This window comes from Oryx dammah, unplaced genomic scaffold (genome assembly GCF_014754425.2).
Source record: "Oryx dammah isolate SB20612 unplaced genomic scaffold, SCBI_Odam_1.1 HiC_scaffold_18, whole genome shotgun sequence".
Lineage (NCBI taxonomy): Eukaryota > Metazoa > Chordata > Mammalia > Artiodactyla > Bovidae > Oryx > Oryx dammah.
Window position 1 is genome coordinate 113,431,091 of NW_024070202.1, and position 27,451 is coordinate 113,458,541.

Genomic DNA, 27,451 nt, shown 5'->3' on the forward strand with positions numbered 1-27,451 from the left:
GTCCATCTGCTTCCACCGTGGTGGGGAGAATGTATGAGAGGTAGGGGCCTGGCCCCCGTCTGTCTCCTGCCTCCGGAGGCGAGTGGGGTGGAGCCTTGGGTTCCAGGGCCAGCGGAGGGGCGGGCGGGGGGGACAGGCCGAGATGAACACAGGCCTCATACTTCTGAATCTGTCCTGCCCCCTGGCCGAGAGAGGGGCAGCAAAGTTTCTGGGAGCCCAGGAGGTCAGGGTTGTCTGGGCACACAAGGCCCCCCTCACTCTCTTCCCTGCAGACCGGCAGACCCCACCTTCTTGGTGTGACCCCAGAGCTCGCAGCACGGCCCGTTCCTTCCGGTTGGTCCGCCTGCTCGCCCCCCACCCAGGCCCGCACCCATCATATCTTCCACTGCTTTTCGAAGGAGCTCAGCCAACACAAATCTACATGTTTGTTTGTCTGCCTGTCTGCCTCTCCTGGTCTCTGCCCATCCCAGTCGCTCAACCTCTGTTTCTTTGACGCAGTTTCTCTTGGTCTGCGTGGTCTCAGATCCATGAGGCTGGAACCCCTGTAGATGCTGAAGCCCCAGCTTACGGCCCTTCTCCAGCCCCTACATGGCTTAGAACTGCAAACCCCAGCATGCACTATGGCTCATGGTGTCTGAGGAGTGCCTGAGTACACCACCTGCATCCTGGGAATTGTAGTTTCCCTCACCCCGCACGCTTGCCAGGGCTCCATGATCTCCCCAGTGGGCAGTCCCTGCCTCAGCCCTGACCGCTGGGTCTATCTGCTGACCTACCCCCCACCCCCACCCCCTGGGGAAGCATTCGTCACTGGATGACGGTGGGGGGTGGAGGCCCTGGATCGCAGCTTCCTGCCCTTTTGTGTCCCCCAACTTGAGTCACAAGGGGCGGCAGGGTGGAGCGGGGGTTCCAGGAAATAGGGGCCGGGAGGGAATGGAATACCCTAATGCCAGACCCAAGGACAAAGGGTCAGTGCCCCCTTGCTGGGCCTGTATCCCCAGGAACCTGAAAGGACTCAACAGTAAGAGTCCAGGAGTGCTTAGATGTCAGCAAGGTGGTCAAGCAGAGCCCTGGGGTGACCCTAGCAGTCCCTGTGGTCACTGAGAGCAAGGGACTCATTGTTACCTGCTGTGGCCACAGTGACCACCTTCTGCCTGACGCCTCAGGGCGAGGCCAGCAAGGGCGAGGTGGAAGGTCTCCCTTCTGGTCAGACACCCTCGGAGGGTTCTTTCGGGAGCTCTGGCTAGCCCACCTCACCATCCCGCTGCACCCTAGTCCCTGTGCTCCGGCCCTAGGTTTCTGCCAGACACCTGGGTTCCCCCTTATCACCCTCCTTCTCAGAGCGGAACCCAAGCGTCTGGCCCTCCACCCTCTGGGCCAGCGGGCGTGGAGCCGAGGATCTGGAGCCTCCCCGGCCGGGCTAGTTCCTGTCCCATTGTGTGTGTGAGGGATGGGGCGGGGCGAGGGCCCCCTCCTACCGCCCCCTCCCCTTCCTAAGGAAAAGGCCCGAGGCTCTGCTGGGAGCCACAGAGCAAACGGAGGCCGCCCGCCCGCCCCAGCGACATGGGCAACCTGAAGAGTGTGGGCCAGGAGCCCGGGCCCCCCTGCGGCCTGGGGCTGGGGCTGGGTTTCGGGCTATGTGGCAAGCAGGGCCCGGCCTCCCCGGCACCTGAGCCCAGCCGGGCCCCCGCACCCACCACCCTGCACGCGCCAGACCACAGGTGAGGGCCACAGAGGCTGGGGCACAGGTGGCAGGGTGGGGGCGCAGCCATCGAGGCCTGCAGGCTGGGCTGGGAAGGGTTGGAGCCTGCTTCCCACTCCAGAGAGCCAGGTGGCAGATGCCAAAGGCTCTCGGTGCAGACAGATCGCCAAGGAGGCTCAGACCAGAGGCCCGAATCAGGGCCAGCAAGCAGCAGCTGAAAGCTGAGGCGAGGGTGCCAGCGTCACAGGTGTGCGTGGCCAGGGTTTTCGGGCTGCTCAGCAGCCAAGAGCTGTGTGATTCGAAACAACTTACTTAACCTCTCTGAACCTCCATTTATATCAAATATGGACCGAGCGGTCCTTTACCACCACGGGGTTGTTCTGAGTTGCTAGTTTACAGCAAGACTTCAAACACACGGCCATGACAATTTAATGGGAACGGAAAGGAGCTGGGGAGAGATGGGGTGAGGGACTGAGGCCATAGGGGAGAGACTGAGAGCCTCGGGAAGAACTGAAAGCACAGGGCAGCCAGGTCCCCTCATCCCCTGCTCCAGACCCCTCATCCCACTGGCCACCCCAAAACTCAGCCTGCAGCCCCGGACCCCAGCAGGGCCACCCCGCCTCCCCCACCCGCCTCCAGGGCAGAGGTCCCTGGGGAGAAGAAGGACCAGGTGGGGTGCCAGGCCAGGCAAGCAGCTCTGCGGGGAAGGGCCAGGGGCCAGGAGCCCTGAGCACCGGGTGCTCTAAGCCCCGAGGTCCTCCCTTCCTCCTCGAGGCTGGGCCGGCGGCTCTGGGAGGAAGTGATAAGGCCCGTTAGGCTTCCCCTCACACACACACTGCAGCTACTGTCAGGAGGGGAGTGAACTGGAGGGAAATCTGGGCCAGGAGTCCCCACCGGGGCTTCCTCAGGCTCATCCCCCTCCAGGCCAGCAAGGGCTCATGTCAGCCTCTGGGAAGATGTCCAGAGGAGGCCGTGGGGACCAGGACCAGCCTTGAACCAGGGCCTCGAGATCCCAGCGCCGCAGCCCCCGCGGCTCTGGGTCTGGCCGAGCATCCAGGGTGGGTGTGAGGTGGGCCTGGGTATAGAAGGGGCAGTTCGGCCCTTGGACAATCCTGGCATCCTCTGAGCCTCAGATCTCTCATCTGTACCCCCAGGGGAGGCAGGGGGCGATACCACCAGCCTCCTAAGGCCGTGGTGGGTGCCGTGAGGAAAGGTGAGAAAGCATGTGGCAGGCAAGAAATGAGTCATGGGGCTCTTGACGCGGCCAGAGAGGCCTCTGGGACACTCCCCAAGGGTCCCGTACTTTCTCTCTCTCTCTCTCTCTCTCTCTCTCTCTCTCTCTCGACCCAGCCCAGCTCCCAGCAGCCCCACACTGGCCCGGCCTCCGGAGGGGCCCAAGTTCCCTCGCGTGAAGAACTGGGAGCTGGGGAGCATCACCTACGACACTCTGTGCGCGCAGTCCCAGCAGGTGAGGCCTGGGGCCCCACCCGCGACCCAGGTCAGGGTCCAGGAGGAACTGGAGGGGCTGAGGGACGTGCCGGGGGCACTTTGTTCATTATCAAGCCGCCCTAACCCAGCCCAACCTCCCGGCTGTTTGCTCAAGTTTTAGCTGGGAGCCCCAGCCCCCAGCCCTCCCTGGGGTCCCAGACTCTGCCTCCAGGCCCTAGCCCCATACCCCTCAACCCGCTGCCAGCCCTGATCTGGTCCTGACCTCGGTTCTCCTCCACCGACCCAGGACGGGCCCTGCACTCCCAGACGCTGCCTCGGCTCCCTGGTGTTGCCCCGGAAACTGCAGACTCGGCCCTCCCAAGGACCTCCACCCGCTGAGCAGCTGCTGAGCCAGGCCAGGGACTTCATCAACCAGTACTACAGCTCCATTAAGAGGTGAGACCCTCCCCTGAGCCCCTGAGCCCCTGAGCCCCTCCTTGTCCTTCGGCTCAGGTCCTGCTGAGACCAAGAACTGGATGACGCTTCCCTCGAGGCAGCTCCCATTCCCTCCCCGCATCCTGATACTACACGGGGGAGGGGGGTCCTGAGCTCAACCCCCGCCAACACCACACCCCCCTAAAAAACGCTTGCTGAGCCTGGGGGTTCCTCCCCTGCCAACGACTTCCTCCCACTCCCCTCTTCCTTCCTAGGAGCGGCTCCCAGGCTCATGAGGAGCGGCTTCAGGAGGTGGAGGCCGAGGTGGCATCCACGGGCACCTACCACCTCCGAGAGAGCGAGCTGGTGTTCGGGGCCAAGCAGGCCTGGCGCAATGCACCCCGCTGCGTGGGCCGCATCCAGTGGGGGAAGCTGCAGGTATGGCCGGCCGGCAGGCACCCAGTGTGGGAGCCAGGGGATGCAGAAGAGAAAAAAAGAGGAGTGTGACAAGCTCCCGAGGCTTCCCAGGGCAGGAGGGGTGGTCCCAGCAATGGGGAGACTCCCCTAGAGACTAGCATCCCGGGAGAGCCTTCAGCCCAGGAGCCAAAAGCTGGTTGCTAAGACTCACAGCAGTGCCCTGGCTGGGTGCGGAGAAATGGCCAGATGGACAGAGATATGCACTGTGTAGGTGAGGACAGCTTAGCAGTGATCCCTGGGGCAGGGGTGGAGTTGGGGGGTGTATTGTCAGAGCAACAGAATCTTCCAGAAAAGGCCCTCACTTGCCCATCCCAGCCTCCTCACTCCAAACACCGTTCCCTCCCAGCACAGCCCCCTGCCCCCACCCCCGCCCCCCACCGGAGCCTCTGGCCCACACCCTCCTCCACACGCCCGCCACATGACTCACAGCCAGCCCGCCCACGTTACTGGGACACCCTGACCCACGGGGGAGCTGGGTCCGTGACCTTGGCCTCCTTAGCGGTAACTGAACACCAGAGAATTTGGAAGTAAGCCACATGCCCCGTAAATCCCAAAGGAGTCCTGAATAAAATCAGAACAGTCCTGTCTGACGCTGGCACAACCCTTGAAGTTGGTTGAAGCTCTGAATCCATGAGATTCTGTATTTGACCCACCCTTGACCCCATGCCTGCTGCCATCACCAACAGGAGTCCTCTCCTCCCTGAAGCAGGAATCAGACCTCCCAGCCTCTGGGGCTTCCACCCCGCCAGTTAGGATGGCTCCTCCTAGCATCAGAAAGCCAGGATGGGCAGGGTCCCCGGAGGCCACCTGATGCAGTCATCCCCGCCTTCCCATCATGTGTGCCCAAGCATGGTCAGAAGACGGGCCGGGCTCACCCGCCTTTGCCTGAGCACCGTGAGAAACAGGGAACTCTCGACATCCACACCCTGGGTGGCCTTCCAGTCACTTGGTGGCCTTTCCCCAGTGATCAGTTTGGCAATGACTGGGTCCCTCCTCTGTACCAGAGACCAGGTCAGCCTAGAGGGATGGGGAGATACTCGCCAGCATAAGGAACAGGCCACGCTATGCCGGACAGGAAGGATCGGTGTGGGCCCAAAGGGTCAGGGAGGCTGCCCGGAGAAAAAAGAGCCCTAGTTCACAGCTCTCGGCACCGCCAGCCTTCAAGGGCTGCGGTAATGTCGTCAGTCCCTGCCCCACTTCCCTCCCTTCTCATGGGGCTGCTGCTCAAGACTCGCACCTCCCTCCTGTCTCCCTGATCGGCCGGCTCAGGTGTTCGATGCCCGGGACTGCAGCTCAGCACAGGAGATGTTCACCTACATCTGCAACCACATCAAGTACGCCACCAACCGCGGCAACCTTCGGTGAGCGCCCCCACCCCGTCAGCTCGAGACCCCACCCTGCCCCAGCGCAGGCCGTGGACCTGGGCCCTGACCAGCTCTCGTCCCCGTGTCAGCTCGGCCATCACAGTGTTCCCGCAGCGTGCCCCAGGCCGTGGAGACTTCCGGATCTGGAACAGCCAGCTGGTGCGCTACGCGGGCTACAGACAACAGGACGGCTCTGTGCGTGGGGACCCGGCCAACGTAGAGATCACGGAGGTGGGCACGGGGAGAGGAGAAGGGAAAGCCAGCCAGTGAGGACTCTGGGAGGAGGCAGGAGGGTCCAGTGGAAGGGCGGTCAGCGTAGAGGGGCAGGGCACCACAGTGAGATGAAGGAGGAGGGGCCCCCGAGGAGCCCGCAGGGCTTGGCCCCGAGACCCCTCCCGCTGCTCCCCGCAGCTCTGCGTCCAGCACGGCTGGGCCCCCGGAAACGGCCGCTTCGACGTGCTGCCCCTCCTGCTCCAGGCCCCAGATGAGGCTCCGGAGCTCTTTGTTCTGCCCCCCGAGCTGGTCCTCGAAGTGCCCCTGGAGCACCCCACGTGAGCACAGAGGGGCTGGGGGAGGTGGGGGGTGGCCAGGCGGGTACGGCTCCACAGAGGCTGATCCCACGCCCTGATGGCCCCAGACTGGAGTGGTTCGCAGCCCTGGGCCTGCGCTGGTATGCCCTCCCGGCCGTGTCCAACATGCTGCTGGAAATCGGGGGTCTGGAGTTCCCCGCGGCCCCCTTCAGTGGCTGGTACATGAGCACGGAGATTGGCACACGGAACTTGTGTGACCCTCACCGCTACAACATCCTGGAGGTGAGGACCAGTGTGCCGGGGGTGGGGGGGATGTACCGGATGTCAGCAACAGGGAGAAATCTGAAAACGCCAGGTCCAGCCTCCTGAGCTAGAACCGAAGGTCAGGGAAAAGGGGGTACCCACGTGTGAAGATGTAGTTATTTTTCGGGGAATGGGGGCTGGAGCTTTCATCAGTTTCTCAAAGCGTGAGTGTGCATGTGTGTCCTAAGTCACTCAGTCGTGTCTGATTGTTGCGACCCCATAGACTGTAGCCCACCAGGCTCCTCTGTCCATGGGATTCTCCAGGCAAGAGCACTGGAGTGGGCTGCCATGCCCTTCTCCGGGGGATCTTCCCGACCCAGGGACTGAGCCTGCATTTCTTATGTCTCCTGCCTTGACAGGCAGGTTCTCTACCACTAGTGCCTCCTGGGAGGCTCTCTCAATGGGTATTTTGACTCAAAACATGTTAAAACCCATTTTAGACATGAAAAATCAATAGGGCCGGCAAGTCACTGGCACCAGGGTCCCTTGAAGCCCTGAGGTGCCTTTGCAGACAGGCACGTGAATTGGCCCTGTGAAGCAAGTGGGCCTCCAGATGGCCACCCACCCACACACACTCCCTCCCCTCATGAGTTAGAGACAGAGATGTTCTCTGCCCACCCTCCCCCACCCCCATTCCAACCGATGCCGGGCACCTCTGCCCCCAGGATGTGGCTGTCTGCATGGACCTCGACACGCGGACCACCTCGTCCCTGTGGAAGGACAAGGCGGCCGTGGAGATCAACCTGGCTGTGCTGCACAGCTTTCAGGTACACGGGCCCTGACAGGCCAGGAGCGGGGCTGGAAGAGAGGGAGGCACTTAGATGGTGGGCTCTGAGCGCCTAGGCCAGAGGTCCCAGTACGGGAACCCAGCCGACTGGCCCATGCCCGGTAGGGGGCCCTTCCAGGCTTCGCGCTTTAGGGACCCACTGGATTTTGGAACCTCTAATTCTAGGATCAATTGCATGCTGAGCATTATAACTTGAGGAAACTAGGGTTTGCTGAGTACTTCTGCGGGGTCTCGAGAGCTTCGGCTATCTTGATGTGTGGGCTGGGTCAAGGTGGGCACACAGACGTCAGAGCTCAAAGCCACTGCTTCTGCCACTGACTTGGCAGCAGGACCACGAGCACCCCAGGCAGGGGTGGCGCTGGCTCCAGGAAGGCCGTGCATGTAGGTGTGGGGTGAGTGGTGGAAGTGCGGCTCTGTGGGCTGGGCCTCAGCCTGGCCCCGCCCCTTCCCTCCCTCTCCCCAGCTCGCCAAGGTGACCATCGTGGACCACCACGCCGCCACAGTGTCCTTCATGAAGCACCTGGACAACGAGCAGAAGGCCAGGGGGGGCTGCCCCGCCGACTGGGCCTGGATTGTGCCCCCCATCTCGGGCAGCCTCACGCCCGTCTTCCACCAGGAGATGGTCAACTACGTCCTGTCCCCTGCCTTCCACTACCAGGTACCCACCCCACCCCCCACGGGCTCCTGCCCACTCCTCCAGCTCTAACAGAGCAGCCTCCAGGAGCCTCCAACCTCCCTTTCTTCTCTCCTCTCCCCCCTCACTCCTGCCCGTCCTCATCCCCCTGCAGCCAGACCCCTGGAAGGGGAGCGCGGCCAAGGGTGCCGGCATCACCAGGAAGAAGACCTTTAAGGAAGTGGCCAAGTAGGTGCCTCCCCCAGCCGGGTGGGGGGCTGCCCTTCCCCCATACCCCAGGGGACCATCCCCCCCCATTGGTGGTCTGGGCACACTACCCCTGCAAACCCCTCGCAGGGGGAGGCCCCTGGCTCTGTGCGCCTGGGACCCCCTCACCCCCTCCTCGCCCACAGCGCGGTGAAGATCTCTGCCTCACTCATGGGCACCCTGATGGCCAAGCGAGTGAAAGCGACCATCCTGTATGCCTCTGAGACCGGCCGGGCCCAGAGCTATGCTCAGCAGCTGGGGAGGCTCTTCCGGAAGGCCTTCGACCCCCGGGTAGGGCTGAGCCCAGTGGGCAAGGGTCTGAAAAGAAGTGGGGGGGGGGGGCGCATCCTGGCCCTATCCTCATTCACATGCTGGAGGATGGGATAGGGTCACAGTCGGGGCCCACGAGGAGCCCGGGACCCTCAGGGATGCAGGGATCAGGTGAGGGCCTGAGTCTCGCCCTCCCAGGAGGACGAGAGTGAAACTGACCAGGGCAGCGGGCCTGGGTCCCCAGGACACCTGTCTTCTCCCTGCCTGCAGGTCCTGTGCATGGATGAGTATGACGTGGTGTCCCTGGAGCACGAGGCGCTGGTGCTGGTGGTGACCAGCACCTTTGGGAATGGTGATCCCCCGGAGAATGGAGAGGTGAGGCCTGCCAGGGAAGGGGGTAACTGGCAAGAAGGGAGACTCAAAACTGAGTGTGGCTGGGCAGCACCCTGAGTCCGAGTCACTTCCACTATCAGAGCAAGCGTTTCACACTTGGGAGGCACTTCCTGACTGGTCAGGCATTGACAGATGGGAAAGACAGCAGCTAAAGTGAGATCTCAGCTTTTTGTCTTTTCTTCCTTTCTTAACAAAAGACAAGACCACTGCTCCGACGCTAACAGAAATTAGGTAACCTCACTTTCTGAACAGATCTTGAAAGAAACCAACTAGAGTTGAGTCCGATACCTGACTGTTAACCCTTACCTTCCCTGCTTCCCGGTCGTGGCAGCCCCTAGCTGCATTCCTTTCTGGAGCTCTTGTCTGCTTCTGCTTTTAGATGTCTTCTTTGCACTTACACCACAAGTCCCCTAGAGCAGGATGCCCACAGAGGGCTTTTCCCCCACCACGCTGCCCCTTCAGTCCTGCGTCTGACCTCCCTTCTAAAGAAAAACACACTCACCAGCTGTTTCTAGGATGAGAGTCGTGTTTGCATCCGTGGGACCCACGATCCTTCCGAGACAGAGAACATTCCCAGCACTTAGAAAGGCCCCAAGTCAATCTGCTTCCCAGTCTCCCCACCAAAGGCGACCCCCGTCCTGATTCCTGTCACTTGCGTTAGAAGGTCACGGAAAGGGGCACGCGGTGTCAGGCTTCTTTCCCCCACCCGACTTTGGAGGCTCATCTCGCTGTTGGACAATTCAGTGGTTCATTCCTGTCCACCTCAGGGGCGTGAACAGTTTATTTCTCTGCTCCCCTGCTGACGGACACCTGGGCTGTTTTCCAGCGCTTGGCTATTGTGGATAAAGCTGTTATGAACAGTTTTGTACAAGGCTTTTGTGGCCTTATGTTTTCATTTCTCTTGGATAAATGCCTAGGAGTGGAACTGTTGGGTCACTGGGTAGACATATGTCTAACCTTGAAACTGCCCAAAGGCCAAACCAATTTGAACTGCACCCTTAAATTTCGCGCGTCAATGTATGCACATATTCCTTTTTTAATGGAGGAAACCTAGGACTTTACCCCACAGAAAATGGCATATATTTACTAATGACATGAACAAGAATATTAATAGCAGCACTCCTCATGGTATCCCCGCACTGGAAACAATTCAAATGACTCTCAGTCATAGATGGGAAAAATACATCGTGGTCTTTTCAAACGCGATGCATCAATGAGAGTGAACAAATTACAACCACACACAATGAAACGGATGAATCTCAAACATCATGTCCAAGTGGGAAAGAAGCCAAACACGGAGAGTCGGACCATCAGACTCACGTTGCACCAAGTTTAGAAACAGGGAGGACACATCTCTGGTGTTTTAATCAGGAGAGCCAGTGGTGACTCCAGGGCGGGAGGTGGGGACCTGGGGTCGGGTTACCCGAAGGTGACTTCTAGGACGCTGGTGACGTTTCTTGATGGGATGCTGACTACCCAGGTAGGTTGAGTTTGTGAAAAGCTATAAAGCTGGGCATTTTATAACATGGGTGCTTTTCTGTGGGTACATTATACTTCAAGAAAATGTTCAGAAAATAAAGTAGTGCACGCTAATTGCGGTGAACTTGTAGGCCCACCACCTAAAGGCATCTGCATCCTATGCAAAGGTTGGCATGTGTAGTTCTAAGCTGTTTCCGTGGCAGCACGTGATAACGGCTCAGCTTTCTAGAAAGTGTTAGCGCCGCTAGTGATCAGGACAACGCAGGGAGACTGAGAGCTGTTTTCCACCTATCAAATTGGCTGAAACATTACGGAGTGGTCACCTCCAGCATGGATAGGATCCTGGAGGACAATTTGATGACCCAAGTCTTCAAATCCTGGCTCAGAAAGTCCACCTCCAAGGACTACCCTCCTGAAATATAAAAAGGAGGAAGCAAGCACATATGAGTGTTTGAGCATTGTTCGTAGACCATCCAGATGTCCCTGTCAGAGGGAGGTCTCATACCTAACGGTACCTACACATGATGGGATGCTGTGTGGTCATTTAAAAGACTGAGGTCAGTGTTGGTGTGTGGACATGAAGGACACCCATGATAGATTATTGGCAAAAAAGCAGGTAACCATAATATGACCCCATTTTCACTTAAAAGGAAAACTAGGGACTTCCCTGGCAGTCCAGTGGTTAGGACATGGTGCCTTCACCTTGGGGGACCCTAGGTTCAACCCCTGGTCGAGGAAATAAGATCCCACAAACTGCGTGGCATGGCCAAGTAAATAAACTATAAATACAGACATATATTAAGCACAATGAAAAATGGGCTAGAAAGTGTAACAGCTGTCTGTGGTACACCTGCTCTGACGGATGAGACTGGAGGGAAGGGAAGGGTCGTGTTTCTACTTTATTACTTGACATACTTCTGTAATGTTTTGCAAAAGCCCGTACCTCTTTTTGTGAAATGTTCAAAACAAATTAAAAATTAAAATCGTAACTAATGATAACAGGGACCGCTCCAGTGCAGTATGAGCTTCTGTACAGTCTGAAATAAAACAAAACTAATCACGATGCTAACACTTGCCCTCACCAGAGTTTTGCAGCTGCCCTGATGGAGATGTCTGGGCCCTACAACAGCTCCCCGAGGCCGGAACAGCACAAGTGAGTGGGGGCGGGGTGGGGGGTGGGGGGGGAGGGTAGGGGAGGAGGAGGGGTAAGGGGGGAGAAAGGGAGGCATTTGGAGACACAAAAGGAAAGGGGGTCTACAGAGTCCCCTCTCTGGGCCGCAAGTCAGCCTCCCAACAAGCTGGAGGACAGCTGAGCACAGGGCTAAGCCCCACCCACCACAGCCTCAGGACACCCTCTTCCTTGTGACACACCCACTTTCAGTCCTGGAGACTCTGAGGGGCCTGTCTCCTGCAGAGAGAGGAGGGGAGGCGGGGCCTAAGGCTCAGGGACCCCTAGACACGGACCCTCAGCCACGAAACCAAGCCACCCCGCCCCCAGCGCCACGGAGGCAGAGCCCCTGAAGCTGCCCACAGGCGCTGTTTGGGCCCTGACGGGTCTCCTCCCTGTGGCACCCTTGTCCCCTGGCCTCCTGCAGGAGTTACAAGATCCGCTTCAACAGCGTCTCCTGCTCCGACCCACTGGTGTCCTCCTGGCGGAGGAAGAGAAAGGAGTCCAGCAACACAGACAGCGCGGGGGCCCTGGGGACCCTCAGGTCCGGTGGCCTTGGCGAGGGGGGCTCTGCTGGGGGGTGGGGGTGGCGAGCTGCCTGGGCACCAGGGGTGAGGATGAAGGGGCCTGCCCTGAAGGCTCCCGGTACCCCAGGTTCTGTGTGTTTGGACTGGGCTCCCGGGCATACCCCCACTTCTGCGCCTTCGCGCGCGCGGTGGACACCCGGCTGGAAGAGCTGGGAGGGGAGCGGCTGCTGCAGCTGGGCCAGGGCGACGAGCTCTGCGGCCAGGAAGAGGCCTTCCGTGGCTGGGCAAAGGCGGCCTTCCAGGTGAGCTCCCCAACTCCCGCCACCCCTCCAACTCCAATGCTGACTCCTTCCATCCGCCTCCAGACCTGCCACACGGAGGAGGCCGGGGCCTCACCAACACCCTGACTCTTTGGGTTCTCTGGCCCCTTCCAGCTCCTCCAAAATCCACCCTTATATTTTGCCCCACTGCACAGCCAACACTTCTGGTTGAGTCCTGAGTAGTAGTGATGGACAACATGGTCCTGAAGCAGCAGCAGCCAGGGCCCCAGCAGGCAGACGGCCGCCTAGGGCAGGCACAGGCACAGGTCGCTCCCTCTCCCGGATGGGTGCAGGGGAGAGGGTGCAGGGCAGGATGAAGGAAAAAGGGAAGACAGAGGCAAGGGCTGAAGCTGCGAAACTATAGGAAGTCAGGGGCCAGACAGGCTTGGGGTGGTGCCTGAGCCGGAGGGAGTTCCTGGGCTAAGGGAGAACAAGGTGGGACTTTATCAGTCTGGGCTTCCTCCAGAGCAGCCCTGCCTGGTCTGGGGACCACTCCTGGAGCTGAGGGGGGCTCCTTCTCCCAGTCCTAACACTGCTCAGGACACTGCTGGCCCCGCCAGGGTTCCCAAGGTTGAGCTCAGCAGGCCTGGACTGATGGCTAAGGAGGAGGGCTCCCCAGGAGGAGGGGTGGGGAGGGCCGGCCAGCACAGATGGAGGTTTGCTGGGGAGGAGAGTGTTAGTCGCTCAGTCGTGTCTGACTCTTTGCAACCCCATGGACTGGAGCCCACCAAGCTCCTCTGTCCATGGGTTTCCCAGGCAAGAATTCAAGAGTGGGTAGCCATTCCCTTCTCCAGGGGATCTTCCCGACCCGGGGATGGAACCCGGGTCTCCTGCATTGCAGACGGATTCTTTACCATCTGAGCCACAAGGGAAGCCCTTGCTGAGGAGAAGAGGGAAAGGAAAACAGGAGTAAAGAATTCAGACAAAGGGAAGCGACAGGAAGCTGGGAGCTCGAGGAGAGAAGAGGGGAGTGGGCATGAGGCTGGCGGACAGCACTTAGAAAGGCAGGGCTGACGGGAGGAGCATCCAGACAGAAGCAGGAAGGCTCTGAGCTGACCAGGGTGGGAGCAGAGCGGGGTAGGAAGGAAGGGAGGGGGCCAAGGAAGGAAGGAAGAGATATAAGACTTTACACACACAAAAGAAAGATTAACAGGACTGGCGATACGGTGGGAGGGGAGGCGGCAGCCAATCCTGGATGAGCCATAGGTTTCACGCTAAGGGACCGGCTAAGTGGTTTGCCAGGCTTAAGCCTGAGCAGAAACAAATAGGATACACACCCTCCCAGGGGTCCTGCCCCAGGCCCCGCCCCCCTTCTGTGCCCACTCCAGGAGCACTTGCGGGCTTTAGCTAAGCTTCCCATTTCATCTTCAGCAGACTCTAAGGAGGTGTGTAAAGCCTGGGAAATGGAGACTTGCAAGCTGTTAGTCTAGGAATCCCTGGGCTTCCCCGCTGGCTCAGACGGTAAAGCGGCTGCCTACAAAGAGGCAGATCTGGGTTCAATCCCTGGGTCAGGAAGATCCCCTGGAGAAGGAAATGGCAACCCACTCCAGTACCCTTGCCTGGAAAACCCAATGGCAGGAGGAGCCTGGGAGGAGCCTGGTAGGCTCCAGTCCATGGGGTCGCAAAGGGTCAGACACGACTGAGCAACTTCACTTTCTTTCACTTTCAGTCTAGGAATCAGACTGTGACCTCAGGTCTGAATACACAGACACCCTCACTGAGGGCTACTTACTGTGTGCAAGGAGTTCTGTGCCTCTTGCACCATGAGATTAACACTCACCAGGTTAACTACTGAGTGGGTATGACACAAATACGTGCAAAAGAGTAGCCAGCACAGCGGCACCAAGTGGGCTGAAGGACAAGGTGCCGTCAGCCTCTGTTTCGGGGAGGTGGCAAGGATCCAACGGGCCCTTGATCAGCCCCTCTGAGCTCCCTGCTGCTCGGGCCTCCCTGGCAGCCGGGGACCCTCAACACTCACCATCTCACCCCCAGGCCTCCTGCGAGACATTCTGCGTCGGGGAGGAGGCCAAGGCCGCCGCCCAGGACATCTTCAGCCCCAAACGGAGCTGGAAACGCCAGAGGTACCGGCTGAGCGCCCAGGCCGAGGGCCTCCAGCTGCTGCCAGGTGGGGCCCGACGTCACCCCAACCCTGCCGGCCCTCTGGGCTCCGGGGGGCCCGGGACCCACTGACTCAGGGGCCAGGCCTGAGTCCCTGGCTTGGGTTCAGTCTCATCTGCTTGCCTCCCCACCCCCTCGCCCCTCAGGCCTGATCCACGTGCACAGACGGAAGATGTTTCAGGCCACAGTCCTCTCGGTGGAAAACCTGCAAAGCAGCAAGTCCACGTGAGGAGGGCCACACCCCCAACTCACCCACCCACCCCTGCTTCCCCAGACCCCAGCACCCACCTCCTCGCCCCCAGCCCTCTTGTAACTTTCCCCTCTCCCCACCCCAGCCGGGCCACCATCCTGGTGCGCCTGGACACTGCAGGCCAGGAGGGGCTGCAGTACCAGCCGGGGGACCACATAGGCATCTGCCCGCCCAACCGGCCAGGCCTCGTGGAGGCGCTGCTGAGCCGCGTGGAGGACCCGCCGCCGCCCACCGAGTCTGTGGCTGTGGAGCAGCTGGAGAAGGGCAGCCCAGGTGAGGGGCCGTCTAGGGAGCGGGGGGTGGGGGGCCAGCGAGGGCCGCTCCATCCCTCTGGCCCCAGGGTACCCTCAGGGTCAGGACCCAATGGAAGGCTGCTGCAGCCCCCACTCGCAGCCACTGTGCTACCTCCATGGATTGCGGCTCCCTTCTCAGAACCCACCCCCAGAGCCCCCACAAAAGGCCACCCCTCCCTCTGGGCACGTCCCCATCCCCAGCCGTCTAGCCTGCTCTGTAGCTGGCACCAGGTCTGCCCTCCACTGCCGCCGGGCCTGGAGTTACAATAAGATGAGTGGGGGAGTGGCAGGGGCCCAGACCAAGCCAACCCAGCAGGGGCCCTCAAACACACACACACACACACACAACCAGACCAACCCAATCCAGCAGGGGCCCTTGAATAGACACACAGGGACTACCCAGACAGGCCCACCACCACTGTCCAAGGGCCAGCCGTCCAGTGACACCATAAGGTGTGGTCAGTCTCCTCGTCCTCCCCCAAGAAACAGCCGTCGCCACGGACAAGGCGGGCCCAGTGTGGCCCCATCCTCTGAGTATCCCCTCATGCCCCCCACCCCACCCCCAGGCGGCCCTCCTCCCAGCTGGGTGCGGGACCCGCGGCTGCCCCCGTGCACGCTGCGCCAGGCTCTCACCTTCTTCCTGGACATCACCTCCCCGCCCAGCCCCCGGCTTCTCCGACTGCTCAGCACCTTGGCCGAAGAACCCAGTGAGCAGCAGGAGCTCGAGACCCTCAGTCAGGTCAGGAGCCCCCACACCCACCCCAATCCCTGCCCCCGGTGGGTCAGCAAGGGCCCATGAGACAGGATGGGCTGCGGGGAGGGGGACCTCCAGCGGAAGTCCTGGAGGTCTAAGACCCCCCGCCAACTCTGGTGTTCCTATTCATCTCTGAATTCTCTGGCCTTAAAGAGGCACGCGGAAGGTCCTGGAGAAATGTTTGTGGCCCCAGATGAGGCTCGAGAAGCCCCCCCAGCCAGGAGGCTCAGCTCAGGAGGGTCAAGAAGGGAGGTTGACAGGAGGCAGGAGCCGAGCTCACTACCACCCCCCGCCCCGCCAGGACCCCCGGCGCTACGAGGAGTGGAAGTGGTTCCGCTGCCCCACGCTGCTGGAGGTGCTGGAGCAGTTCCCGTCCGTGGCGCTGCCCGCCCCGTTGCTCCTCACCCAGCTGCCCCTGCTGCAGCCCCGGTACTACTCCGTCAGCTCGGCCCCCAGCGCCCACCCCGGAGAGGTCCACCTCACGGTGGCTGTGCTGGCATATAGGACCCAAGGTGAGGTGGGGAACAGGGGGGACGGGGCTGGGACCCCGCAGTGACCCCGGGGGCAGGGTGGGGGGGTGTGGATCCCTCACCAGCAGCCCTCTCCCTCCTCCCCACCCCCTAGATGGGCTGGGCCCCCTACACTACGGGGTCTGCTCCACGTGGCTGAGCCAACTCAAGACTGGAGATCCAGTGCCCTGCTTCATCAGGGGGTGAGTGAGCACTGCAGGGGCGGGGGGGCACGCAGGAGGGGCACAGGGAGGAGGAGGGCGTCTGTCCAAGCCAGGATGGACAGAGCACCACGCAGATGGCCGAGGACATATGGCCGAGGACATATGGACGGGCCAGCTGCACGGGGGTGGGGGGAGCCTTGGTGGAGCATGTGAGTGGGAGCAGGCAGGCCCCGCCTAACCCAGCCAGGACGGGGCATCCCGTTAAGCCACTCACTTCACAACTCTGGCTTAGCTTCGGGCCTCTCACTGATTCGAACTTCAGGTCCTACCTTGAAGCTGCAGCTCCCAGGAACAGGCTGGGATCCCACCCCAGCAGGCCCTGTCCCTTTTAGAAGGTGTACCGTGTCCCTCCCTACATCCCTGGGGTCCCTCGGATGTTGGCAGGCAGGCACCTGGGAACTGTGGGCCACCCGCCTTTAGTCCAGGGAAAACTAGTTAGCTCACCATAGTGTCACTGAGGACTCAAGGGAAAAGGAAGGATCTCAAGACACCCTCCCTCCCGAAGTCTTGCCCCATCCAGCACCCAGGAGCTGGAGGCCTAAGGTGGCACAAGCAAGAGTTCCCAGGATGCACCAGCCAGGCCCAGTGACCCGAACCCATCCAGCAGGCCAAATTACAGATAAACTGCCCATCTAATGAACACAAACCAAAGGCCGATATTGAGGCTGCGGTTTCAAATACACTCAGTGAGCCCATTATGAACCAAAAGGCTGTCTGCCCTTCCCTTCCTCGTGCTTTCTATATCTCCTAAACTGAGACATCAAAACATTCTTCAGTTCAAACCTGAGTTTTACTTCCTTCGACGGAACCTCCAGAAACCACAGGTCGAGAGTCTCTGCCAACACGGAGAGTTCTTTTCCTAAACACACCATGCTCACTGTAAGCTAGACGCAAGCAGGTTAAGTTCTCCTCTCTCCACCCTGCCAAGGTTGTTAAGAGTGGGGGAGTCTGGGGGGACAAAGGGGGCCTGACGGAGGGTGTCTTGGCCAGGGCTCCCTCTTTCCGGCTGCCGCCTGACCCCTACGTGCCCTGCATCCTCGTGGGCCCCGGCACTGGCATCGCCCCCTTCCGGGGATTTTGGCAGGAGCGGCTGCACGACATTGAGAGCAAAGGTGAGGCCAGGGCCCAAGGGAATGACCGGAAGGCAAGAGGGGGTCACACAATTTAGGGGGACCAAGGGGCAGGGCGCTGAAAGGCAAGAAACAGGACTCCAAAGGTGAAGTTTATTAGACCGGGGTTGGGGGGACCCCTAGAGACAAGAGCAGTTCCCCATTGGTCTGGCTTCCTGGTGCCTAGCACAAAGTAGCATTGGATTGAATTAAGGACAAAGGGAACCTGGAAGCCTAGAGAAGACAGGGTTGGGACTCAAAAGACGGAAATGCCCCAGGTGGACTCTGGACTGTGTCAGAGGTCAACGAAGTGTGTCTGAGATCCCAGGAAGCTGAAGGGTGTTCGGATTGGGTACAGGGTGCCCAGGGAAGCTGGCCGATCAAAAGAAAGGGGGCTTGTGACTAAGAGGAAGGTGCAGAGTACAGAAGCTGAAGGTGTGGGAGAACGTGGGGTCCGAGCAGGGAGACCTGGTTGTCTCAGGCCGCAGGGTTACACGGTCCCAAGGGCATGGATTCTGAATCAGAAGGCCCTACTGTAGCACAGTGTCACCACTGGCCATCCCGCCAGAGGAAAGTCACCACCTCCTGTGACCTTGGGCTTCTCTGTGAAAACATCTAGCCCTCTCCTAGAGGCCAAAGAGTGGAGAGTGGTGGTTTCTGCAGGAAAAGGTGGGCGGTCGGCCTGAGTGAGGAAAGCCAGTGGGAGGTGTCCCCGGAGCTGGGTCCCCCAGGAGGGGTTGGGGGCGCTCTCAAGCCACAGTGATGCCCGCAGGGCTGCAGCCCGCCCCCATGACCCTGGTGTTCGGCTGTCGGTGCTCCCAACTCGATCATCTCTACCGCGACGAGGTGCAGGACGCCCAGGAGCGCGGGGTGTTTGGCCGCGTCCTCACCGCCTTCTCCCGGGAACCTGACAGCCCCAAGGTGCGGGACCCTGAGGGTGCTGGGGTAACCCGAAGCTAGGTACGGAGGAAGAACCGCCGTGTGCTCCAGCTGGGCTCTAAGACCCAGGCCGGCCCGGCCCACTCCGATCAGCTCGTTGGGCCCCCTTTGGGTTCGGCTCACCCTCACCCAAGCCCCGCCCCCGGCTCCGCTCCGTCTCTCCAGACCACAGCCCCGCCTGGCAGCCCGGGCACCTCTTCGCGCCCAGGACCCGCCCGCCCCCCTCGCTCCCCAGGGGCCTGCCCTTTGCTCCGCGGGCCCCGCCGGGGTCCGCCCCTAACCCCGCCTCCCCTTCAGACCTACGTACAGGACATCCTGAGAAACGAGCTGGCTGCCGAGGTGCACCGCGTGCTGTGCCTCGAGCGGGGCCACATGTTTGTCTGCGGCGACGTCACTATGGCAACCAGCGTCCTGCAGACGGTGCAGCGCATCTTGGCTGCAGAGGGCGACATGGAGCTGGACGAGGCGGGCGACGTCATCGGCGTGCTGCGGGTGCGGAGGGGCGGGGGCAGGGGGCGTGGCCGGGGCCAGACCCGGACGGGGGCGGGGCCAGATGTGGGCGGGGCCGACCTCGCTCCACACTTCCACCCGGGTTTTGATCCTCCGCCCTCTTTCCCTCCCAGGATCAGCAACGCTATCACGAGGACATTTTCGGCCTCACGCTGCGCACCCAGGAGGTGACAAGCCGCATACGTACCCAGAGCTTTTCCCTGCAGGAGCGGCATCTGCGGGGCGCGGTGCCCTGGGCCTTCGACCCGCCCGGCCCAGACACCCCCGGCCCCTGAGACCCCTCTTGCTTCCCACTGCAGTGCCCGAAGAGAGGGGCTGTCATTCCATTATGGCTCTACCGCTGTCCTGTCGGTCTTACCGGGACCGGCCACCTCTCCCTCCCCTCCCAGGGTGACTTCCCACCGTCTGTCCAGAGTCTATGGAGACTGTTCGGATTCCACCCTAAGTCTATCTGGAAGACCCCTCCCAGCAGCGGTATTCCAGAGCCCACAGTCAGCCCTTTGGTGTTTAGGTGAATTTTAGATTACCCTCGCGTCTCTCCAGAAGTATCTTATCTTGAAACCTAATCTCTAAATCATTCAAATATTTATTATTGAAGATTTACCATAAGAGAGACTGGACCAGAAGTTAGGAGACCTACTAAGATACCTAAGCCAGCGCTGTCAATTACAGTTACAGAATAATGACAAGCTTTGTCTTTTAACTTGTGCGCAAGGTGTTGGGGTGGTAACTCTTGGACAGAGGAGTCCTGTCCCACAGGCTCCTGTCTGACTCCTGCCCTGGAGAAGCCTGGTTTCCAGCCAAGAGCAGGCAGTTCTCCAGTGTGGCTTCCCTAATCTTGACTAGAAGCAGGGACAGCCCTGGCTGCCAGGCGTGGGGAGTCCAGGACTAAGGTCACAAAGATGAGCAGCACAGCTGTGAGCAAACTTCACTGCTGGTTCCCCACAGCATGAGGAGCCACGGGCACTTTCTCAAGATGTCACACCGCCGTGAACGCCAAACACATCAGGCCCGTCTAGTCTTTCCCACTCACAGTCCCCATGCCCTCCCACCAGCCCCATAGGAACCTAAGGGCCAGATGAACCTGAGCACCTACTGCCTTTCAGGTCCCGTCCCTCATCGCTTCCTGATGTGTAGCTTGGCCTCTACCTTGGCCCTGCCCACGGGCATGAGGTCACTTGGTAACTTCTCCCCGGGCTACGACTCCAGGACCGACGGTCGTCCCTTAGCCCCTCCATGTGGGGACTGTCTCCAAGACGTGTTTCCTGAGGCCTTGGGCAGCTCCTCTCCCACCACTGCTCTGTGCTCTGGGCAAGTTCGTCAATGACTCCCAAGTCCTGCCCAACTAAAGCATCTGTGGGGGTCTTGAAAGAGGGCTCAGGATGCCTTTCCACTCCACCTCACCTGATGTCCTATGACTGGAGAAGCCAGGGAGCCTGGGGGAGGAAAAGCTCTTGGCAGGCGTCCAGAGATGACCACCCCCGTCACCCCAAATTCCCACCACTCTTCCCGTCCCTCCAAGTCTGACACCACCCAATATCCTACCCATTCCTCCACCCCCGTGAGACAATACTGACCCCCAAGGAGCCCACTCAGTCAGTGCTAGTAGCCTGGCCAGGCTCCTTCTGGGGGTCTGTGGCCTCCTGGAACCCTCCAGGAAACAAACTCTGGGTCCTCTGGGCTCTCCACTGCTGTCTGGGGCTAGAGGCGGGACTGGAGCCTGGTGAGAAAGGCCGTGAGTTGGGCAATGCCATGATGGCCGCAGCTCCCCAGCGTCTGTCCCCTGCACACCCTGACTGCCTCACCATCACTGGACCAGCACGGCTTCTCCTCATCTGGAGAGAGGGTCTGTGGGGGGCTGGGCCAGGGCCGGGACAGCGGGGAGGCTGAGGCCTCGCCCCACAGTTCCTGCTGCTGCTGCTGTTGATGGATCTAAGTGGAAGGGAGAAGATGAGAGGCCTCTGTCCTGTCCTGGTGTGAGGCCCAGCCCCAGGCCAGGTGCAGAGGCTGTCGACACTCCTCCCCCAGCTCCTGTTGAGTAACTCCTTACACTCCAGCCCCCTCCACACTCTCCCCTTTGTTCAGCTGCTTCCTCCCTCCCCTTCTCTTTTTGGCACCCCCTCTGCTCACCTGGTGCAGGTAGATGGCGTGGAGACTCATCTCAGCAGATGCAAGCTCTGGGAGCTGGGCCAGCTTCTGGCCCCCAGTGCCTCCCGGGGACACACAGCTAGAACAGAGGGCACAGTTGATCATGAAGACACGCACATTCCCCCAGGGAGAGCCTGACTTCAACTCCCCTTCCACATCACCCCCCACTCCAGTGCCCCTTCTCCTGGAGGATCAGCCCCACCCCTGGCTCCCAGCATCTCAGGCCCCTACCCCTCACCTTGAGTCCTGGGTGATTCGGGAAAGGGAGGCCAGGAGGCTGGCCGTGGCTGCGGCCGGGCAGGGGGCTGTGGGGCTGAGGTCTTGAGGCGGCCGGAGGGGCTGCGCCAAGAGGTTGGCCAGGAAGGCCTCCGGCTGGGAGAGAGAGGAGAGAGGGTCAGAAGAGAGGACAGAGGGGAGGGAGGAGGTCTGGCAAGGCAGGAGAGCAGACGGCACCAGCGAGCAGGTTAATAAAGGGGTGAGGCAGAGGGTGGTGGGGACCGGCTCCGACTCACCAGAGGGGAGGGAGAGTTGCTGAGGATCCCGGGGGCAGGGGGGCTGTGCACTGAGCTGGCACCCCAGGCAGCTGCATCTTGCTGCACCCGGCCTCGCAGGTGCCCCAGGAACTTGGAGCTGTGGCCTGGGGGGCGCCATTGTGGGTGAACCAGGGAGAACCTCATCAAGGAGAGTTCCGTCTTCCCGTCCTCGGCGCGCTGAGACAGTGAGGCCTCAGTCTGTCCCTCGGAGAGCCACTGAAAGGAACAATGGTCCTTCATGTGCTGCCAGGATCAGGCAGTGCAGCTTGCAGGATCTCAGATCCCCGACCAGGGATTGAACCAGGCGCCCTGGCAGTGAAAGCGCTAAAGCCTGACCACTAGGCCACCAGGAAACTCCAGCCAACTCCACTTGGAGAGCTGAGCTGGGGGCCTCGTGGGGTAGGCAGGACAGGAAACGCTAGCCCCAGGGTGAAAGGATGGAGGCCACAAGGGGACAAGTTCAAGATCAGCCAAAAAAAAAACACAGCCAGAGGGCAGGACCTGGGTCCAGACCCAGTGCTAGCATATGATGTGGGCTCAGTGTTTTGCCGGCCTGTGCACACTGGCTACCACAACTGGCCCAATGGCCTTGGTCAGGAAACCCATCCATGCCCCAGCCCCATCCACTGACCACGCCGTTTCTCTCCAGTGGTCTGTGCTCCCATTTACTGGTGTGTGACGGTGCTGGGCACCCTCTTAGGGCTCTCCACCTGTCATCTCACGTGATCCTCCTAAGAGCCCCAAACACTGGCTAGTCATTGCCCGCATTTGAGAAATGAAGGCTCAGGAAAGTGAAGTGGGGAGCTCGAGGTTGCAGGTGCCAAGCAGTGAAGGTGGGGGTGGAACCCAGTTCTGCTTCCAGTGAGGCAAGCCAATGCCTACCCAACCTACCTACCCCACACCTCCGGGGACAGACTCTCACCTGAGGGTGGCCGTGCCGCTTCACGTCCATAAGGGCAAAGGAGCAGATGTCGCCGACCCCGGCCACATCCACAGTAAAGTGCCGAAAGAAGTCGATAATCTCCAAGGCTCGGGGCCGAAACCAGAAGATCAGAAACAAAGGGGTGAGGACAGGGGACAGGAGCTCCTCCACCAGGGAGACCTGGAGAAAGCAGGCCCGAGCCCGAGAAGCGCTTGCTGAGGGCAACCAGACTCGCCTGGTAGGCAACCTCCAACCCCTCCGGGGGCCCTGCCCTAGACCCCGGCGGGCAGCCAAAAGCCCCCGCAGCGCCGCTTCCGGCCTGACCCTTACCGCTCGGTATTGCAACAGCCGCGCCATCTGCCTGTAAGAGCTGGTCCTGCCGGCAGGGCCGGTCTCCTCGGGGAGGTAGTGCATGTGGGCCAAGGCCGCCTGCAGCAGGAGCTGCGGCGAACGGCCTTGGCCTTGCTCATCCGGAATGAAAGACCTAGAGGGCGGGACCGGGGTGGGGAAAGAAGGGGGCCTGCGGTTCAGAGGATGTGCGGGGGGTAGGGGGAGGAGGGGTGCGCGGAGGCTCCGACCCAGGACCGAGGAAAAGGGCCCCCTCCCGGCCCTCTGCCATCGCACCTGGCCACAGTGGCCGCGATCCCGAGCGCGGTCATGGCGGTGAGCACGTGCTCCACGGCGAGCACGTCCTCGTCGTACACGGTGAGCACAAGCAGCGCGGCCAAGGGCGCGCCGGCGAAGAAGACTACCTGGCGGGCCAGCAGCGCCAGCAGGGGCGCCGGGGGCGCGGCGGCGCGCAGGAAGGCGGCGGCCGGGCGGTAGGCGCGGGCCAGGCGCGCGCGCAGCTCGTGCGGCAGCTCGTTGAAGTGGCGCAGCTGCAGGCGGGCCAGGCGAGACCAGCGGCGCATCCCCAGCGCGCCGGGCTCGCGCCGCAGCAGCTCGGCGTGGCTGTAGAAGGCGTGCAGCATCTGCCAGGCCAGCACCAGCGGGCTCAGCGCCAAGTTCGCGGCCGCCAGCAGTAGCACCGTGCGCCGCCAGCGCGCGGCCAGGGCGGCCCGCCGGTCGCCGCGCTTGTAGGCGTCGGGCAGCTCCCAGCCGCCGCGGAAGATCGAGAAGGGCCCGCGGAAGAGGAGCAGGTCGACGTTGAGCGCCAGGCCACGGCTGAGGAAGGCCGCGCCGCCGCCCCAGGGCAGCGCGGCGCGGGCGGGCAGCAGCCCCTTGTTGGCCAGCGCCACCTGGTAGTTGGTGTAGCGCAGGATGCGGTGGTGAACGTCCAGCTCCGTCAGCGGCCTCGGCTGCACGCACAGCCCCCCGCTTCTCTGCAGCGCCAGCAGGCGGGACTGCACCTCTGCCCAGGGCACCGAGCTGAGCTCCTCCTGCGGAGAGCCGACGGCTGAAGCCAGCGCCCCCGACCCATTTCCATCGCGATGCCCACCCTCCGCGTGCCAGAGCGGCATCCCGGCGTGCCCTCCCCGCCGGCCTCACCAGGGGCCCTCCCGCCGGAAACCCACCGCCTTTCACGGCTGCCCCTTCGCCCTTCTCTCTTTGCCACCCACAAGGGGCACCTCATCCTCGGTCTGAAGCGCCCTCCCCAGGCCCTTGCCCCTCCTGGGCCAGGAGTCACGTGCTCCCCAGGGGACCCCCCCCCACCATAAGCTAAACTCCATAGGTATATGAGCTCGGCCCCTTCCAAGCAGATCTTCCGGACACGCCCCTTCCAGACACGTCCCCATCCTGGCAGCTCTACAGGCACAAGACACACCACAGCTGCAGGTAACAGGGCGATCACTCTTCCTCCCTCCTAGGGTGCCAGCCAGCCGGGCGCAGAAGCCGCACAAGCTTTTACCTCGGCATGCTTGGAGACCCCACCCCCATCCCCTCTATCAGATTAATCTTCCTAATACAGTGGCCACACCCCCATCTGGGGTTGGGGGAGGCCGTCAGACCTCACTTGCTGCTCCGGTGCAAAACTCACTCTAGCCCAGTTTCACCCAGCTTCCCCAGCCCAGCTTAGTCACATCTCTCCAGGCCAGCCTCTCCAGTCCACCCCAGGGTCTCCCCTACCTCTGAAAGGAAGCAGGGAAGAGCAGAAAAAAGGAAGGAAAAAGAGAAGGGGTCAGGCGCCTTCCTGGAGGAGTGGCGGTCCAGCTCCTGACCTTCCATGCGTCCGTCCCCAGCCCTCTGCTGTGGCTCGGGCTCCCCTACTCAAGGGGGCTTTCTGAGGACCTCTCCCCTTTGCTGCACTGGAGGGCAGGGTTCTGGACTTCTGAGGGGAGCAAGGGAAGTTGACTGCCGAAAGTAGCCTTTGTGCTGTGCCTTAGAGAATAAGTACAGAGGCAGATGGAGTTGAGACCAAGAGGAGGAGGAGAGAGCGAAGTGTGCCCAGGGACAGTGAAGGGTCCCACAAAGTAGCTTCCTGCAAAGAGAAGCCAGAAAGGGGGGTGGGCTCCCCTGACGAGCCTGAACACTCAGTGGCAAGCTGGTAGGTCAGTCTCCTCATCGCTGCCCGAGATGCTCACTGCTCCCCCCGCCGACCCCTTTCCTTCATGGGGCCTGGAACGCCTTCTCACCTCCTATCCTTCCCAGCCAGGTCTCAGTTCTTCCTGCTCTGTAAAACCAGAGGACCACCCCTTTAAATCCCCATCGTCTGGACCACAAGTACATGGCTGTACATATCTTCCATAACCATCTGCATCAACTAAGCACCACAACAGTAAGGACCTTGGGTTCTAACAGGTGGTACTCCACTTCCTAGTGTTATTTGGGGCTAAGCCTAGGTAGGTGTGTCACAAAGGTCTGCCCTCTTTCCAGCGGCTCCTCCTGTCTGCACAGCCCGCCACTCCTCCCCATCCTCTGCCCCCCACCCCCCCGACATGGCACTCCTCCACAGACACGCTCATCCAACTCACCGGGGGGACGTGCAGGGCCTCCCTGTAAAACACCTGGATGTCCCAGTAGCTGAAGAGGTTGCAGACCGAGCGAAGCAGCTGGAACAGCCAGAAGGCAGCAGCCAGGATCAGCAGGAAGACCAGGAGGGGGCTGGAGCAGATCCTGTGTGAGGCGAGACAGATAGCAGAGACAAAGTAGGGGCCCCATAGCAAGGGAGACCAGTCTTGGGGAGCGATGGAGGTCAAGGAGAGGGGGTCTTGCCAGACCAGTGATTCTCAGAGGGCGGGTCCTAGAGGTCCCCCGACTCTTGTGTCTGCAAGGTCAAAAATTTTCAGCTAAAATTCGGGTTTTCTGCCATTTTCATTCTCCCAAGAGTATCCGGTGGACTTTTCCAGAGTCTATGTGACATCGCGTTCACAGACAGGATGTATGTTCCTACATTCATAGATTTTAAAGCTGTTTTTGGCTTTGACATCTAACAAGGTAAATGCAGATAGGATGCTCAGAACAAAAGCCCCTGGGAGTTGGTTCTCAACAAACATTAAGTGTATTAAAGGTGTATTCTCCACCAACATTAAGCGGATTAAAGGTGTACTCAAACCAAAACCTTGGAGAATGGATGATCTAGACCAAGGAACAAAAGGAGGAGAGGCTTTTGTGTTGGTCTCCCTCAGCCCCTGCCCCCGCCAGCTTTCACTCACCGCTGGGCACACTGGGAGGAGGGTAGGACAGCGTCCGACAAGGTCACTTTGCTGTGGAGTGGCCCAGGTCGTGTTCGGTTACTCGGTTGGTTGGCAAAGAGAACACTGTAATCCACGCAACGAAGGAGGAAGGTTGTGAAGATGACGATGAAAATGAATTGTCTGGGACAAGAGGAAGAGCAGTGCTCAAGCCTGAGGGCTGAGTGGGCTCCTGCCCCAGCCCCCAGGCCCACTGAGTTGGTTAGCCCCTCCTGCTGGGCCCCTGGGCACATCTCACCCCAGCTGGAAGACATCCTCCAGCAGGATACAGGTAAAGCCATTCCTCTGGTGGTAGCTGTAGATGTGGCCGCAAGTCAAGAAGTCAGCCTGAAGCCTGATGGGCTTTTCCTGAGGATGCCTCCCGATCCCCCCCAAGTCCCCAGCCCACAGCACCCATCCCCCTGCCTGCCATGCCCCTTCTGCCACGCTGTGCACAGAAAGGATATCTTGGTGAAGAAGCTGTCCAGGTTCTGGATGTGGTGCCAGGAGCCTGGGCACAGAAGGGAGAGCTTTGGGGTGTGGCACTCACCTGACTCCATGCCCTCAAGCTGCTACCAGAGGCCCAGCCCAGGGCAGGGAGGAGGGGGGAGGGGGGCAGGGGGAGGGCAACCCTAGAGGCTCCAGGGCCTCCCCAGCCCCACACCCACCCACCCACTCACTTCGGAGCCCTTCTGGCACGTGAAGCAGGGGCTGCTGCTCCTCCCCATGGAGGGGTGAATCTTGGGACCCCTCAGGGTCACCGTCCTCCAGCCGCTCGTAATCCTGCTCGGGTATCAGAGGGCCTATCCGCAGCCCAGGAGAGTCCTGGGGGCATCGGCGTGGGGGAGGGGGAGTCCCCGAGGCCGGGGGAGGGGAAGAGTGGGAACCCCAGAGAGGGGGAGCAGAGACGGGTGTCATCGAGGGCTGGGGCTGCGCTGGGGGAGTGGCTGGGGTTGGGGGAGCACTGTGGCAAGGCTGAGAAGCCCCTGGGGCCTGCACCGCTGGGCAGGGGAGCCCCGAGGCTGAAGGAGGAGCTGAGGAAGGGGCCCTTCTTGTGGGAGGGACAGGGGACAGAGAGAAGAAGGAGACCCTCCCCGCCCCAGGTCCCCGACAGGGAGGAGGAGGAAGAGGAGGCAGTGGCGTGGGGAGGAGGGGCACAGATCCAGGCCCCAGGTCTCCCCACCGCCCCAACCGCCCCCTGGTCCCCCCCCAGCCCATTTGCCTCACCATCAGGCCAGCGGCTTCTCCTGAAAGCTCGGAAGGATGGGAGCTGCTGCTGTCTCCTCAGAGGGCTGCGTTGCTGAGAGGGGACTTTGACAACTAGGACGAGTGACAACAACAGCTCGTGACTCAGTAGGGGCGGGCCTCAGGCGTCCCAACTCGCAGGCACCAGCCCGACCACTCGCACCCCTTCCAGGGCAACCTGTGGACAAACCTCTTAGGGCTCCACCTCCACACCTGGCCCGGCAGG

The 27,451-nt window shown here is 61.1% G+C and overlaps 2 protein-coding genes and 1 long non-coding RNA gene across 3 annotated transcripts; 1 reads left to right on the forward strand and 2 right to left on the reverse strand.

The window, feature by feature from the left end:
- The first annotated feature begins 1,532 nt into the window (after nucleotides 1–1,532).
- NOS3 (nitric oxide synthase 3) lies at nucleotides 1,533–19,455 on the forward strand. The gene is made up of 26 exons (XM_040260308.1): nucleotides 1,533–1,718; nucleotides 3,050–3,167; nucleotides 3,435–3,583; nucleotides 3,838–4,000; nucleotides 5,309–5,400; nucleotides 5,493–5,634; nucleotides 5,815–5,954; nucleotides 6,041–6,215; nucleotides 6,902–7,003; nucleotides 7,487–7,681; nucleotides 7,812–7,885; nucleotides 8,050–8,194; nucleotides 8,444–8,548; nucleotides 11,131–11,198; nucleotides 11,641–11,757; nucleotides 11,868–12,042; nucleotides 14,053–14,185; nucleotides 14,325–14,403; nucleotides 14,514–14,701; nucleotides 15,288–15,460; nucleotides 15,777–15,987; nucleotides 16,100–16,187; nucleotides 17,199–17,320; nucleotides 18,090–18,238; nucleotides 18,554–18,748; nucleotides 18,880–19,455. The coding sequence occupies exons 1-26, from the start codon at nucleotides 1,561–1,563 to the stop codon at nucleotides 19,039–19,041; spliced, it is 3,618 nt and encodes a 1,205-aa protein (XP_040116242.1). The 5' UTR covers nucleotides 1,533–1,560; the 3' UTR covers nucleotides 19,042–19,455.
- Nucleotides 10,201–11,199, reverse strand: LOC120877939. The gene is made up of 2 exons (XR_005724423.1): nucleotides 10,989–11,199; nucleotides 10,201–10,457 (listed from the first exon to the last, which is right to left on the reverse strand). It is a non-coding gene; the product is annotated as an uncharacterized LOC120877939 (long non-coding RNA).
- Nucleotides 19,335–27,210, reverse strand: ATG9B (autophagy related 9B). Its single transcript, XM_040260318.1, has 14 exons — nucleotides 26,661–27,210; nucleotides 26,448–26,491; nucleotides 26,240–26,304; nucleotides 25,963–26,124; nucleotides 25,282–25,423; nucleotides 22,994–23,748; nucleotides 22,700–22,853; nucleotides 22,370–22,549; nucleotides 21,427–21,663; nucleotides 21,153–21,286; nucleotides 20,897–20,993; nucleotides 20,572–20,698; nucleotides 20,344–20,486; nucleotides 19,335–20,202 (listed from the first exon to the last, which is right to left on the reverse strand). The coding sequence occupies exons 1-13, from the start codon at nucleotides 27,208–27,210 to the stop codon at nucleotides 20,359–20,361; spliced, it is 2,775 nt and encodes a 924-aa protein (XP_040116252.1). The 3' UTR covers nucleotides 19,335–20,202; nucleotides 20,344–20,358.
- Nucleotides 27,211–27,451: the final 241 nt, after the last annotated feature.